The 15,069-nt window shown below is 46.9% G+C and overlaps 1 protein-coding gene across 2 annotated transcripts in view; it reads left to right on the forward strand.

Moving 5' to 3' along the window:
* Positions 1-14,432, forward strand: part of LOC146869455 (E3 ubiquitin-protein ligase TRIM39-like) — a 193,281-nt gene extending 178,849 nt beyond the window's left edge. Inside the window, exon 4 of one of the 2 annotated variants that reach the window (XM_085653995.1) lies at positions 13,835-14,432. In XM_085653995.1, coding sequence (XP_085510121.1) covers positions 13,835-13,838 — 4 coding nt within the window. In that variant the 3' untranslated portion in view covers positions 13,839-14,432. The remainder of the gene's footprint in view (positions 1-13,834) is intronic. The other variant, XM_085653984.1, reaches the window with a different exon arrangement.
* Positions 14,433-15,069: the final 637 nt, after the last annotated feature.

Consider the following 15,069-nt stretch of genomic DNA (forward strand, 5'->3'; position numbering starts at 1 on the left):
GTCCTGCAAGCCAGCCGAAGGTCCGGGCGCTGGGGACGGGGGTCCACCGGGGCCCAGGGAAGCTCTCCCCGGCCTGGCTGCTTTCAAAAGCAGGGACCGGGCTGGGGAGCAGGGGTAGCTGGCTTTATCCGCTACGCTGGCGGAGCTGAGTTTTCTGCCCACTTCTAGTGGTTTGCCTCTTCGGGTGCATGGGAAGTTCTGTTTGCTGTTGTTAATAGGTATAGAATTTAACTGGTGTTACTCTCGTTCTAATAGCCATTACACGGCACATGATACTATAATTCACTGAGGACAGATAACATGTAGCATGATGTATCCTAGAAAGGGTTATGCCTCACTTGATAAGATATACATACAGGACTACAGCTCCCAAAATGCACTTCTGCCTGCTTCAGTAGGCACTACTGCAGAAATACGTTTAATAATGCAACACGAATAGAAAGGAACGCTCCCAACAGGCATGGTGGTGGGATATTTAGACATCCGCTCAGAAAACTACAAGTGTGAGTACCCTGTTCTGCAGTCGGGGTGCCTGGATTTTTACTATAACTTGAGTGAGTTCCTCGTCCACTTGTACTACCATTGATTGGCCCATCCTCACCCCTAGGACTGGCCATGCGTACTCACCTACAACTCAAATATGCTGGGCAGCTGGGGACAAGGACAGGGCCTAAACGCTGCAGCTGGCACTAAGTGCTGCGCAGCTGGGGAAGAAAAATGAGGCCTGGGTTCTCAATGGCCCTTGAAGTAATGTCCAAAACGTTGGAGCCACCTAGGCTCTAAAAACGACATGTCCCCCAGTACTGTGGAGCCACACGGGGCTCCTAAAATTAGTCTGCGCCAAACGTTGGAGCCATCTAGGCTCTAAGAACCAACTTGAGCAAGCCTGGGCCCCTCTGGGCCCGTCTAAAACAATTATGGCCATAACTAAAGTCCCAGCTGCCCTCTAGCAAGCCGGGGCAGCTGTGGGGGGATGGCCACACAACAGGGGGAAAGAGCCTGGGCCCCTCTGGGCCCGTCTAAAATAAATGCGACCATCGTTGGAGCCCTGTAGGCTCTGAAATGCAGGAATGCCCATGCTGGAGCCACGGGGCTCTTCAAATAAAACATGCCCCCGTTGGAGCCAGCTGGGGCTCTTAAAATAACATGCCCCCGTTGGAGCAGCCTGCTGTCATGCGGGGCCGCTCTGACCCTGCCTCTCCCCACCCGGACTCACTCAGACCACTCACCGGCTGGAGGGGGCTGGACGCAGGACTCGGACTCCTCTCCTTTTTCACCCGGGCCCCCTCCTGGGACCCGGGACTCCTGTGGGCAAAGGCGGGGCTCTCCCTGGCACATGGGAGCCCCGCTGAACGGCCGCATCACTTCCCTGCCTTCACCCGGGCCCCCTCCTGGGACCCGGGGCTTTCGGAACATGCACGGGGCTCTCTCCACGCATGGGAGCCCCGCGAGGCCTCACAGTCTTCCGGGCCGTCTTCTCTTCGGCGGGCCACAGGCCCGCCCACGTCACACGCAAGGCTCGCCTGACTTCCGTGTCGCGCTAGGTAGCGGCCCGGAGGAGATTCCTCTCGCGGCTCGGGCCGTGGCGGTGAGAATTTCTTCGTAAGAGGGGTAGGCTCCCTCAAAATTCAAGATATAAGGCGGGGTGGGCACCCGCCAAACATGGCAAATCGCGGGGTGGGAACCCGCTTTTTTTTAAAGGATGCATAACGCGGGGTAAGCTCCCGCGCCGGACAGGCAAAATGCGGGGTGGGCATCCGCCATTAAAAATAGCGACATAAGCGGGGTGGGCACCCGCAAAAGCTCACAAGGAGGGGGAATCCCTACGAGGGGGATTCCCTCAGCCAGGGCTGCAGCGCAGCGCTGCTCAGCCCCCGGCTCTCCCTCTCCTAGGAAAATGCTCCAGACAAAGAGCTCCCAAGCCTTGGCAAAGTCCAAGAACAAGTAAAAGGGTCCAAGAAGTCCTGGAGGCATCAGGGGGGAAAGGTAGGGCCCAGGGGCCAGCACACAGGGCCCTCCAGCAGGGAGGTAGCCCCCATGGCGGTCCCTCCTGGGCCCTACCAGCAGCAAGCCCCCCTCTGTCAGGATCCAAAAGAGAACATTTTTCTGGGGTTACAGCCCCTTCTTTTATACACCATATCCCTTTGTCTCAAGGTGCAGGGAAGGGGCGAACCAGATGCAACTGGTTCCTGAGCACTTTGTTTTGCTCAGCCCCTCTCCCTATGCACAGGATAGGTCAGGGACATCAGACGCACCACAGGGGGTGGAGCCAGCATTGTGTGGGGAAAGCCCAGCCCTATTCAGGTCCCAGGTGTACTCCTCCCTGCCATCAACATGCAGATCTCCCCACCCACCACCGGGGCAGACCCATCCTGACTCCTGGAGATAGACACACCAGCCAATCACAAGCCAGACAGTCACTTCACATTTATGCCAGCATCTAGAAGTGGCACTTCCACACGAGACACCATGACGCCGCACACATCATCGTGCAGCATTTAACCTCACGAGTCCGCACATACCAAACTCAACCCTGCACTCCTCTCACATCAGGACTTAACACGGTCACTCAGATCCTCCATGCATTCCTTATGGGAGGGCACGTCAGTCTCACTAAACCATACACAGAGCGCACGCGCTTTCCACTGGGACACAGTGTGAAAGCGCCTAGAGGCCTAAAATCACTAGTACAACACAGGAAAAAGGCTAGGATAATGCAAAAAGTTCTAGGGGTGAACTTGCCAGAAGGGCCAAGTCCAACACCGGCTTCTTCTCTCAGAGAGCTGTTCAACAGAGGAAACCGATACCGGATGCAGCTGCGGCTGCCACAGTTATTCGGCTGAAACAGGCAGTGTGAAGTAGGGCCTATACTATGCTTTCTGTGCTTTTAGTCTTGATTACTTTAGCATAAGTAATAGGGCAGATGAGGGAGGGTCAGCTGGCGGTCAAACCAAAGCAATGAAAACCCAGCCCATATTCGGCTGCACCACACAGAACACAACCCTATTCCTGTACACCTAGCGCAATTAAAAGAGTTTCACTTTCATGCTGCAAAGTCCAGGTATGTTCCCCTAGAGATCTGTGTGGGATACATACAGTGGGGATACCGTGGGGCTGCTGGAGGCATCACTTTCTGAAGGTGAACAGCTGCACGCACAGCAGTGGCAGCTGAGCATGTGCGGTTTCAGTGTCTCACTAGGACACAATTTAACTGTAAGTTGTGAGTGTCTCCAAAGGAGACACTTTTACTGTGTGATGTGAATGTCTCACTAGTCAACACTTCATTGTGCAATGAGTGTCTCACTAGGAGACACTTTAACTGTGCGATGTGAGTGTCTCACAAGAAGACACTAACTGTGCGATGTGATGTCTCACTAGGAAACACTTCAACTGCGATGTAAGTGTCTCACTAGGAAATACTTTAACGGTGCGATGTGAGTATTTCACTAGGAAGCACTTAATTGTGCAATGAGTGTCTCATTAGTCAGCTTTGCGGCTCAGAGTACAGTGAAAAATAAAATGATAAAAACGGATTATTATCATTTTATTTATCTGCTGTCTCTGAGCAGTGGGGGAACGCTCCTCTGCCATTGCGGAGGAACTGCCCCTGGTCTCACTAGGAAACACTTCAACGGCGCAATGTGAGTTTCTCACTAGGTGACACTTTTAATGTGCAGTGTGAGTCTCTCACTAGGAGACACTAACTGTGTGATATGATGTGTCTCACTAGGAAGCACTTCAAGTGTGCGATGTGAGTGGCTCACTAGGAGACACTTTTACTGTGCGATGTGAGTGTCTCACTAGGAAACACTTCAATGGTGCGATGTGAGTGTCTCAGTAGGGCACACTTTAACTGTGCGATGTGAATGTCTCACTAGGAGACACTTTGTGCAATGTGAGTGTCTCACTAGGTGACACTTTGTGCAATGAGAGTGTCTCACTAGGAAATACTTCAAGGGTGTGATGTGAGTGTCTTACTAGGAAACACTTAAACTGTGCAATGTGAGTGTCTAACTAGGAGACACTTTAACTGTGCGATTTGAGTGTCTCACTAGGAACACCTCAACGTTGCAATATGAGTGTCTCACTAGGAAACACTTCATTGTGAGATAAGTGTCTCACTAGGAAACACTTCAATGGTGTGATGTGAGTGTCTCAGTAGGACACACTTTAACTGTGCGATGTGAGTGTCTCACTAGGAAACACTTTGTGCAATGTGAGTGTCGCACTAGGAAATGCTTCAAGGGTGCGATGTGAGTGTCTTACTAGGAAACACTTTAACTGTGCGATTTGAGTGTCTCACTAGGAACACTTCAATGTTGCAATATGAGTGTCTCACTAGGAAACACTTCAACAGTGTGATGTGAGTGTCTCACTAGGAGACATTTTAACTGTGCAATGTGTGTGTCTCACTATGAAACACTTCAGTGTATGATGAGTGTCTCACTAGGAAGCACTACACCGGTTCTATGTGAGTGTCTCACTAGCAGACACTTTTACTGTGCAATATGAATGTCTCACTAGGAGACACTTTTACTGTGCGATGTGAGTGTCTCACTAGGAAACACTTCATTGTGAGATAAGTGTCTCACTAGGACACACTTTAAATGTGCGATGTGAGTGTCTCACCAGGAGACACTTTGTGCAATGTGAGTGTCTCGCTAGGAAACACTTCAATGGTGTGATGTGAGTGTCTCACTAGGAAACACTTCAACAGTGCAATGTGAGTGTCTCACTAGGAAACAGTTTAACTGTGTGATGTGAGTGTCTCACTCGAAACACTTCATTGTGTGATGAGTGTCTCACTCAGTGGCAGCTGCCGCCAGTCTAAGGTGGTACGGTAGTGCAGGCGGAGTTGTTTTACCTAAATATTGATTCAACGGCTATAGAATTCGTTTGGGATGCCTTTAAGGCCAACCTGAGGGGCAGGCTCCACGGCCTCATATGCTCTAAAAATCGAGCTGAAGCCCGGGAGCTAAAATTAATCGAGGAAAAAATCCAGCAGTTAGAAGTCGAGAGGATTCTATCAACCGGGGGAGCCCAGGAAGGTTGGGTAAAGTCCAGGACGATCTTGATAGGGCTAGGCAAGAGTTCAGGGGGAAATTAGATGAGAAATGCAAGGCACAATGGCATACTAAGAATATGGAAAATTATGAATAAGGAGAGAAAGCAGGTGCCCTCCTTGCCTGGAAGGCTAAAGTTGACTGCTCCAAAAATAATATTAGTGTGCTAGTAATAAACAACAACGGGGACAAATCTACTAGTGTAGAGGATATGCAGACCTGTCTCCTTACATTATTCTCAGATCTCTATAAAGAGAATTTTGCACCCTCAAAAGAACAAATACACACATGGCTGAGCAGTAAATCTCTCCCTATTTTAACCAACGCTAGCCGAGACCTTCTGGAAGCTCCTATTATGTTGGAAGAGATAAAAACTCAAATTAAGATATCCAAGAACAATAAAGCATCAGGTATGGATGCATTGCCAAATGCAGTTTACAAACTTTTGTCAGACGAATTGACCCCAGCTTTGGGAACCTTGTTTCAATCAACATACAGTCTAACAGGCCAAATTCCTAGCTCATGGAAGGAAGCAACTATTGTCTTAATATTAAAACCCAGAAAGGATCCACTTATAGCAGATTCATACCGTCCGATCTCCCTGTTAAATGCTGATTACAAGATCTCTATGGGTATTTTGGCAGGGAGATTGGCTAAGCTGGTTCCTGAGTTGGTTAACATCGATCAGAAAGGCTTCATAACCGGGCAATATATTCAGGAACAGACGCAGCTGCTTATAGGCAATATCGATCTGGCCATAATAAGATCAGACCCCTTGGCAGTGGTCGCCTTGGACGCTGCCAAGGCTTTCGATAGGGTCTGTTGGGTTTATCTCTGGGAGGTATTGGAGGCAATGGGCTTTGGCCCCATATTTATACAAACCATGAGGAAATGTTATCAGGGAGCATCAGCAAATATCTTGATAAACGGAACGCTTACCTCCAGTTTTAATATTCAGAGGGGGGCCAGGCAAGGTTGCCCCATCTCGCCTCTGTTATTTGACTTATATATAGAGCCACTGGCACAGGCCATTAGACTAGATGATCTAATCCTTCCTTTTAAATCTCAGCTTTACCAATGTAAAATAGCTTAATATGCTGACGATATAATCCTATACACTAGCAACCCAGAAGTAACTATCCCGCGGGTTGAAACCCTCTTGGAGGATTTTGGCTCTATCTCTGGTTACTTGCCCAATTCCTTTAAGACAGAGGTGATGTGCTGGAATATCGATCAGTGGGGGGGACTGATTAGCAAAGAGTTCAAATATCTGGGCATTAATATTGTTAAAGATCTCGAGAAAATTTCCCTCATTAACATGAATAAAATCATCAAGGAAATAGATCATCTCTTTGCAAGGTGGAGGAACCTTCCCCTGACTATCTATGGGATGGCCAACCTAGTGAAGATGATTATTCTTCCAAAGCTGACCTATTTGTTCAACGCAGTTCCCCTGACCTTTCCCCAACAGACTATCTCTAAGATTCAAAGTAAGATTGGGAGTTTCATTTGGGGGGATAAGGGAGTAAGGCTGTCATGGAAGAAACTGAGGCACAGACTAATTAAAGGTGGGTTAGCTCTCCAAGATATCAGCTGGTATTTAGTCGCATTCCAATTTAAAGCTACACGGATGCTACTGTCTAAACCTGCTGGAACTGCATGGGGAAGGTTGCTCTGCGAAATGGCAGCAAACGAGGGCAGGGGAGGCCTAGAAGTGTTCCTTTACAAGTTTGGGTCCCCCAAGTTCTTTAAAAGAGTGCTCTTGAAGGTTCTTAAGACTGCCCTAGAAACTTGGTTTAAAGTAAGAACCAGATGGGAAATTGTCTATTACTCCGAATTTGCCCCTTTGTGGGACTCCCCGGGAACACCACCCTGCCTTCAAGATGGCTTAGCTGGTCCCATTAAGAGAGCAGGAATCTCCATATGGTCTGACCTGGGGGATGTAAACGGAATCTATCCGTGGGAATTGTTAAGAGCCAAGATAGGTTCTAGTTTCTCAAAGTTTAAGTTCCTACAACTCAAATCCTGGTTTGAGGGCATAAAAGGAGTTTGGGATATGGAGATCCTTGTCCAATCTGTCCAGCCACTGAAGAAAGAAATCTCCATCTGGTATAAAAAGCTTTTGGACACTGATGTTTTAGGAATTCCACCATAATCATCGTCTTGGAACCAACCCCCCTCCGAATCTACCATCGGAGACCTCTTAGAACCATCTTTAAAACTACTGTATAAGTTCATTAAACCAGCTAAAAGAAAAATCACTTTTTTGTCACCAATCGCCTTTATTACACACCCGCTAGAATAGCTACGTTCGCCCCACTTCCTGAGCTAAAATGCCCCAGATGTATGGCACTTAAAGCCAATGATGTTCACATTTTTTGCGAATGCTCCGAATTAGGCATGTTTTGGAAGGGGGTAGGAGACTATTTGTGCAACATCTTCAAAGTTAACATTGAGGTTAATGTTTCATTAGTGTTTTTCGCTAATGACGGTCTTTCCACCTCAGACTTAACACAGTTACACAGAGGGCTGTTGTTATGTCTGATTTTGCTTCTCCGTAGGGAAATATGTATAAAATGGAAAGATCGCCACCCTCCTAAAACAGAAGAATGGCTAAAATCCTCACTTGCAATGGCTCGCCTTGAATCTGTAGGGACTAGTGATAGATCTACGAACATTTGGCAGCCCTTTATGACCATGGGCCGAGAACTGAGACTATTATGACATCTATGGAAATAATCACTTGGTCCTATGATTACACCAAAACCCCATAAAGGGGCTGGTCGGGTCAACCTAAGCAATTGAAGGAAGCCTAATGGCGCTCAGTTTGAAAATGATGGCTTTGTAAGATCTGCAGCAGCTTATTGGTTAAATGAGGACAAAAAAATGAAAAGCTCATTTTGTTAGTTGCCCAAAAGTCTGTTTCATGCATTCATGGTAAAGGCTCATGCACCTCATTTAATATGTTAGTTCGCCAAGGAGCTAATCTCCTACCCCCCTTCGACAGTAGGTGACCTAAGTAGGAAACCTTTCAACAATACTTACCCCTTTTGAATAGCATACTCCCTGGCCATTCAAAACTAAGTGCAATAACTATTTGATAGAAATGGGTGTTTCTGGTTGGCAGAGGTACGTACCTTTGTTCAAATAGGGACCCTCCCATTGAGTCAGAGTAAGGGGGGGTACACAATTTAGATAGCCCCTGCTCACCCCCTTGGTAGCTTGGCCTGAACAGACAGGTTTATCCCAAAGGCAATGTGCCACGTATCTGTACCAGCACTCACAGTAACACAGTAAATAACACCAGAAAAGGACACCACTCCAAATGCACATCGTCTGTCTCTGTCACACTGAAACCAGACAGTCAATCCACAAACAAACAGAGGCACACAGAAATATTGAACAAGAAAATAGACACTTTCTAAAAGTGCCATTTGCAAACACATACTTTAAAAACCATCCTTACTAGAAGATGTGTTATCAAATTCTGAGTCCAGGGATACCAGACTCCAATTTTCTACCTTATTCCTATGGGAAGATATGCTTGGTAAATGTTACAACGCATTCCCCATTCTGTCCTATGGTTAAGATAGCCTTTCAAAAGTGAAAAACAAAATGGGCAGTATTTCACTATCAGGACATGTTACACACACCAGTACATATCCTGCCTTTCACATACACTGCACCCTGCCGAGGGTGGTATCATGGGCCTACCATAGGGGTGTCCTATGTACAAACTGCGCGCAGGCAATGTGGTGGTAGGCCTGAGGCATCTTTTCCGGGCTACTCATGTGGGTGGCACAATCAGTGCCGCAAGCCCACTAGTAACAATTTATTTACCAGCCCAGGCACACTCAGTGCACCTCACTAGGGATCTACTAGTAAAACAAAATACGCAAATCAGGGAGAACCAAGCACAATATCATGTTACACAGGGAGCACCTGCACCGTGACACTGACCAGCAGCGGCAAAATGCCCAAAGCATCTGAAACAGCAAAAACAAAATCCAGCACAGCATAAAAAATATAGGAGGTTGAACAAGAAAAGTCCGGGAAAACCACGGCAAGGATGCCATGTATAACACTAGTTAACTGTACTGTCCCTACAACTTTGCTGTGTATCTGAAACGATGAGCAAGTAACTACCCTTTTAAATCTCTGCACAGATACTCATGACTCCTACCAGTCAATGTGAATCCGGACAAAGACCTATTATGAAAATAATACCGCCAAAGAATGTATTTTAAATCAGTGATAGAAAAATATTGAGCAGCAGAAAGAACCATTAACAGAAGCATAGCAATGGCCAGAGCAGCAGACAACTGGAGAACCACATTTCTGTTAACTTCACACAAGGCAGTCACAGATTGTAAACCCAATCGAAACAGGGGGGGCTATTACAAATATGAACAGTTATTTCCTCAATCACTCCTTTCTCAACCAAATCTGGCATCATGCATAACAAGGCTCGCGGAATCTGTAGCAATCCCAGCTCTACATCACCTGTTGCCCACAAAGTGGATGGCACATCCGCAAAACTCATGGGAGGGAAAACAAACACTACTCACTACTTACATTAAGGCCCATCATCAGACATTCGCCTGCCTGAGTGCAGTAATAGTAGGATGCCAAACCCATCACATGCTCACCACAATTAGACATGAGCGCAAACGGAAAACCCACAGTAAAAAGGGACCAATAATCAGAGCAATACGCTCATACCACTGTGCTATGTTAAACTATTGCCCCCTCATACACTGCTTGTCCACCACCTGTGTTCATCGTCCACAGGCACATCATCATCCACTATTATGCCTTTTTCGGTGCTCATTTCCTCGTAATCTAACTGCATAGATTCTTCTCCCACTTCCCAAGACCTTGTGTGCACTTCAACCAGTGCCCTCGCAATGTTTGGCCCTTGTTGCGTAAACCTTCCATTACCTCCATTGTGATACCAGTGGGCCTTAGAATGTACTGTCGAGGCCACCCAAGACCTTCGTGTGGCAGTGTCGTAGCCGTCCCTCGTTGGCGTTAGGCTGGCTGCACTAGACCCTGCCAACGTTCCCCTCGGGGGTCACTGAGCTGCATATGACTCTCCTGAGTCTGCCTGCCCGCGATGTTGATGCTCCTGTAATGTAAAGGGGAGGTCCAGCAAGCTGGGGTTATTATCACTATGTGCATGCCCCTTCCCATCGGCAGGTATCCATTGCCAACACCCTTCACTGCCCTGGTCTTCCATCCTTCTCCCCACCCTATTAGCTGCTGCCCTACCAGGGAAAGTTCTACATTCCCAGACCTACCCACCCCTGCTGAATGACTCCCCCCGCACACTGGCCTGAGCCCTGTCCTGCCCTTTTGCACGTATATAATATGAGTGGTGGCCTAACTTCCACTTTGTGTCCATGAGTAGAACCTCCTCTCTGCTCCTCATCATCAATCCAGTTTAACATTGCCGCCACTAATGCAGACGCGGGCCTACCTTCTAGCCCTTAGTGGTACTCTCTTACATCTCTATGTGATCTACCCTTGGCCATATGCTAGCAGCAGAGGCAGCCTCATGTGGCCGCCCCCCCTGCCTCTGAAAAACGAGATCGCAGCTCCCAGGGGGAGCTTCTCTTACCATCCTCCCAGCTCTAGAGATACTGGGTGCCTCCACTTTGGTGCTGCCAGCTCCCCAACCCCTTTATCTGCCTCCCCACTCCTTCCCCCAGATGTACACCCCAAGCCACACTGCTAACCCTGTCTAGGGTGATCTGTCTCCTTTGGGGCCCTATTTTCATGAATATCTGTCCCTTTTCCTGCTGCTTGTACTGTCTTCTCCGTCCACATTCAAGAGAGTCTTCGGTTTCTGTCTTTGCTCCAGGCCCACAGGCCCCTCCCACCAGTTCTGTTCCTCCCTCCCTTCTCCTGGTGCCCCCTGTTGGCCCTGTGACTCTGCCCCTACTTCCTTCCACTTCAGCTCTCTTTTGTCAGAGGCCGCTGACTTCGATGTCTCTAATTCCGTCTTCTCTATTGTTATGTGCCCGGGTTAGGCCCATGTAGCGAAGCGGCTCATTTGTTACATTGTCCTATTTTTCACAATAGCATTTCTGCTGTGACCTTTTTCACCTATTTGCGTGCACGACAAAGTTGGATTAGTTTCTCTGAAACTACTTGTTTACATATCTAGCTTCGCACAACATTATCACAATGCCTCGAAGATCATGTACATGGCCCTTCTACGCATTATGTACAAATGTCGTTCATCCATGGGGCACCAGGGTTATCTACATATCCATAACATGGCTAATCTATACGCACATCGCAAGGCTGCTTCTTCTTATAAATATAGAGCATCCCAAAAGATTAGCAGAGGATGCACTTCAGCTGACACCAAGGGTCCCTGCATGCTGAGACTTCACCACGCAGTGGTCAGTCATCTCGTGAGTGGTGTCCACTTTGTGACCAAGACGGGGTCATACATTTTCTCCCACCAGGTAATTGAGTTGGATCGTCCCTTAGGGGGGATTCTTTGCTTTACACCTACACAACACTCTAGGTACACTCAGAGTAGGGTTTGCCGGATAGGAGTGCCCCTGATTACTGCCTTGTTTATATGCCTGCATATATACACTGTTTTAGCACCACTACTACTTACTGTTTTGGTGCTTGTAATTACTTTCATCTGGTTGGGTCTACTGATCGCAGCACATGTATTCTATACAAGAATAACGTTGGCTCAATAAATATATTGAAAATGTCCCACTGTGTATTCTGTATATTTCTATGAGCACAAGTAAGCACGAGTGACTGTGCGAAAGGTACTGATCTGTTTCGACGATCCCTGAGGGGTCAGGGTTGTCATGTTCAGTAGTCGCCAGAAATCATTCGCTCCCTCGTAAGGTTAGGGGGGGGGCTTATGGTGGCACTATAAGCTATCTGGCCTCTAGGCCAACATAACCTGCGTGGGTGCCCAGAATCAGTCTCGGCACCTCACCCAAAGTTTATGTTGTCCAACAAAGGTGCACGTCCTATGGATCAGTGGGAACTAGACAACACTACTGCTACGGGAATATGAGACGTTATTTCGCATGCCATTACTTCGCATGCTTTTACTAGGCGGTTATTACTTAGCAATAACCGTTACTACGCAAGTTTTTAGTTCACATACCATTACAATGAAAGTGTTAATGTATGCGAACTAAAAACGTACGTAGTAATTAGAATGGTATGCGGAATAACGTGTCATACTACCTTACACCTCTAAAACACTACCAATACACTAAAACACTACACTGCACTATTGAAACACCACTACACTACCCTAAACCCTAAATCACTACTCCCTGCACGAACATACACATTCCCCTACTCCTGTCCCTACACTCATTCACTACCCAGCACAACCCCCCTACACTTAACCCTAAAACACTACCCTACACTTCACTGACTCACAACACTACCCTAAACCCTATAACACTAACCCCGACACTACACTAAACCCTAAAACACTACCCTACACTTCACTAACGCACAACACTACCCTAAACCCTATAACACTAACCCCGACACTACACTAAACCCTAAAACACTACCCTACACTTCACTAACCCACAACACTACCCTAAACCCTAAACCACTAACCCCAACACAGCCCCACTTACCTTCCTGCTTCCACCGTCTTCCTCCGTCGCAGCAGACCCTCGGAGTCGTGATGACAAACAAAAGCGGCACCCGCTCACTACGCATGCGTTGTAGTACGCATGCGATGTAACAGCATGCGTACTAAAGGAGACGCGTTGTTACATCGCATGCGTACTAACGCTTGCGTAGTAACGGTACGCGTAGAAAAATCAGCGTACTAATGGATGTTTCCCCTGCTACAGGCCTCACCGATTGCCGCGTGCAGGCCCCTCCCAGCCACAAATTGCAGAGTGTGACACAGCGCGGCGCTCCGCCCCTCGCCCTCCTCTCTTCACATCAGAAGCCCCTCCCCTGGCTCTCGAAACGTCCCCTGCTCTGTACCTGTTTGTCTTGCTTGGCCGCCCACGGCCGTGGCGGTGAGCACGCCCACACAGCTGCAGCCACACTGCTCGCCAATTGATGTGCCTGATGCACTGCCGCCCATGCGCCTGGCATAAGCAGGCCCATGCGCCCTGCCTCTGCAGGCAGGCGCATGGCATCCTGCACTCTTCCGTCCATTGCCATCCTGAAAAAAAACCTTCTCTTAATTAAATAACCACCGTGTCATCTTCCCAAAATGGTGACACAGTGCGCAAAATGGTTAGCTTTATGATGGGACTTCAAGCCCAAACGACTATAACACAAAAGGAGTTCAGATGCAGCCTGGGCTTCACCTCTGGCCCAAAAACCCTGTGGTGGTATGTGGGAGCGGGTAGTACAAATGTTTGTATACCCCCCCATTTATGCAAGTTTATATTAATCCGAATAATCTATTAATTGTAATATTATTAATCTGTTTGAAGTGATATCTAACCAACTATATTAATGAAAGAATTACACGTGGGATTTGCATGTGCATGTCTAAAACTGATTTGTATATTAATAAATGTACGCATACTAATGGTAGAAAATTAGAATATTGTATGATGTATGTTGCTTTTGTGATGTAATTGTAAGTTGCACCAGATGACATCGTTGGGTGAATATAAACGCTTTGAATGTTGCTATTGTGCTAGATAATTACATACACAGAGGGGAATTAGTGAGGGTTTAACATTTTATTAGCCATTTCAATGTTTTAATTACGTTTTGTGTTTGTTTTGCCTAAGTTGACCGATTTGGGCCTTCGTAAAGATGACTGATTGCGACACGACAGCCTAGTCACTGTTCCACGAGGTTTCGGGTGAAGTGCGCCTGCGCCACAGCCAGCAACCAGTGGCCTCGTCTTGACCTCATGTGAGATGTACCCATCAAGGACACACCGGGAGAGTTGCCAAGTTTGCTAAACAAAAGACTGTCTTTAAAACTGGAACCAGCAAGCGTGATGATCTAACAAAATAGACTATGTGAGAACTTCACCGAATGACCCCAAATCCTCCAATCAGGACTTTCTAAAACTGATTTTTGTTACATTTTGACATTAAATTTATTATAAAAGATGGTAGAATAGAGAGGGATGCATCTTAAGGTTGGGAATGCTGATGCTGATGAAGAGGACGGTGACACTGCTGGACAGCTGATTATCCTGAATCTTTGACAGACTGAATTGCTGCCTGACTTTGATGAATTAAAGACTTTCCACGACTTGATTGACTTAGAGGACGACTAATAGCCAGATTAGGTAAATATGATGCTTGGTGGTTTGATTTATGATCTATTAAAATTGCAATTGATTAGATAAACAAAATTATTATTCTAACAAACAAATGTGCCGGGTGATTTATTTGGAGGAATTAGAATAAGATTAAATGTAGATTAAAGAATTGAGTCACCAAATATCCAATTTCAACTAACTGATCCATCGACTAAATGGAGGGAATAGCTCGAGGTTCTGAGTTTATTAAAGGTACTTAATGTAGGTTCTTTTGGTGAAAAAGGTATTCCTTTCATGTCAGCGTTTGGACAATTTATCTCTCCCGTTAGAACGGATCAATGAAGTGTGAGTGTTGGTGTTATGGGCCCCACCAATGAATGTATTGAGGGAATGTGCTAGGGTGATATTTGATCTGTGACGAAGGGAGGATTTAAAATTCCACGCTGCAACAGTTTTTCTGGTAGTAGAATGATGGTTGTTATTCTTTTGGTTTAGTGATTATTGCTTGTACATTGCTTATCGATTATTGATTGGTATTGCTTTATGTATTAACACTCTATGTTGAGTCACGTCGAGTTTTATGTTGTTTGCACGGCTTCTGGGATGTAGGAAGTCGGAAGTTTGTAATGGTTCCGTAGTAGAGCAGAGGTAAGCGCTGTTCTCGGGAAAGACTGAATTGTTGTTGCCCTGTAGGTACATAGGGGAAGCGTGTAACGAGAGAAGTTGCGCAACGCATTGTCTGGGTTCTAT

The sequence above is a fragment of the Triturus cristatus genome, chromosome 1_1, assembly GCF_964204655.1.
Source record: "Triturus cristatus chromosome 1_1, aTriCri1.1, whole genome shotgun sequence".
Taxonomy (NCBI): domain Eukaryota; kingdom Metazoa; phylum Chordata; class Amphibia; order Caudata; family Salamandridae; genus Triturus; species Triturus cristatus.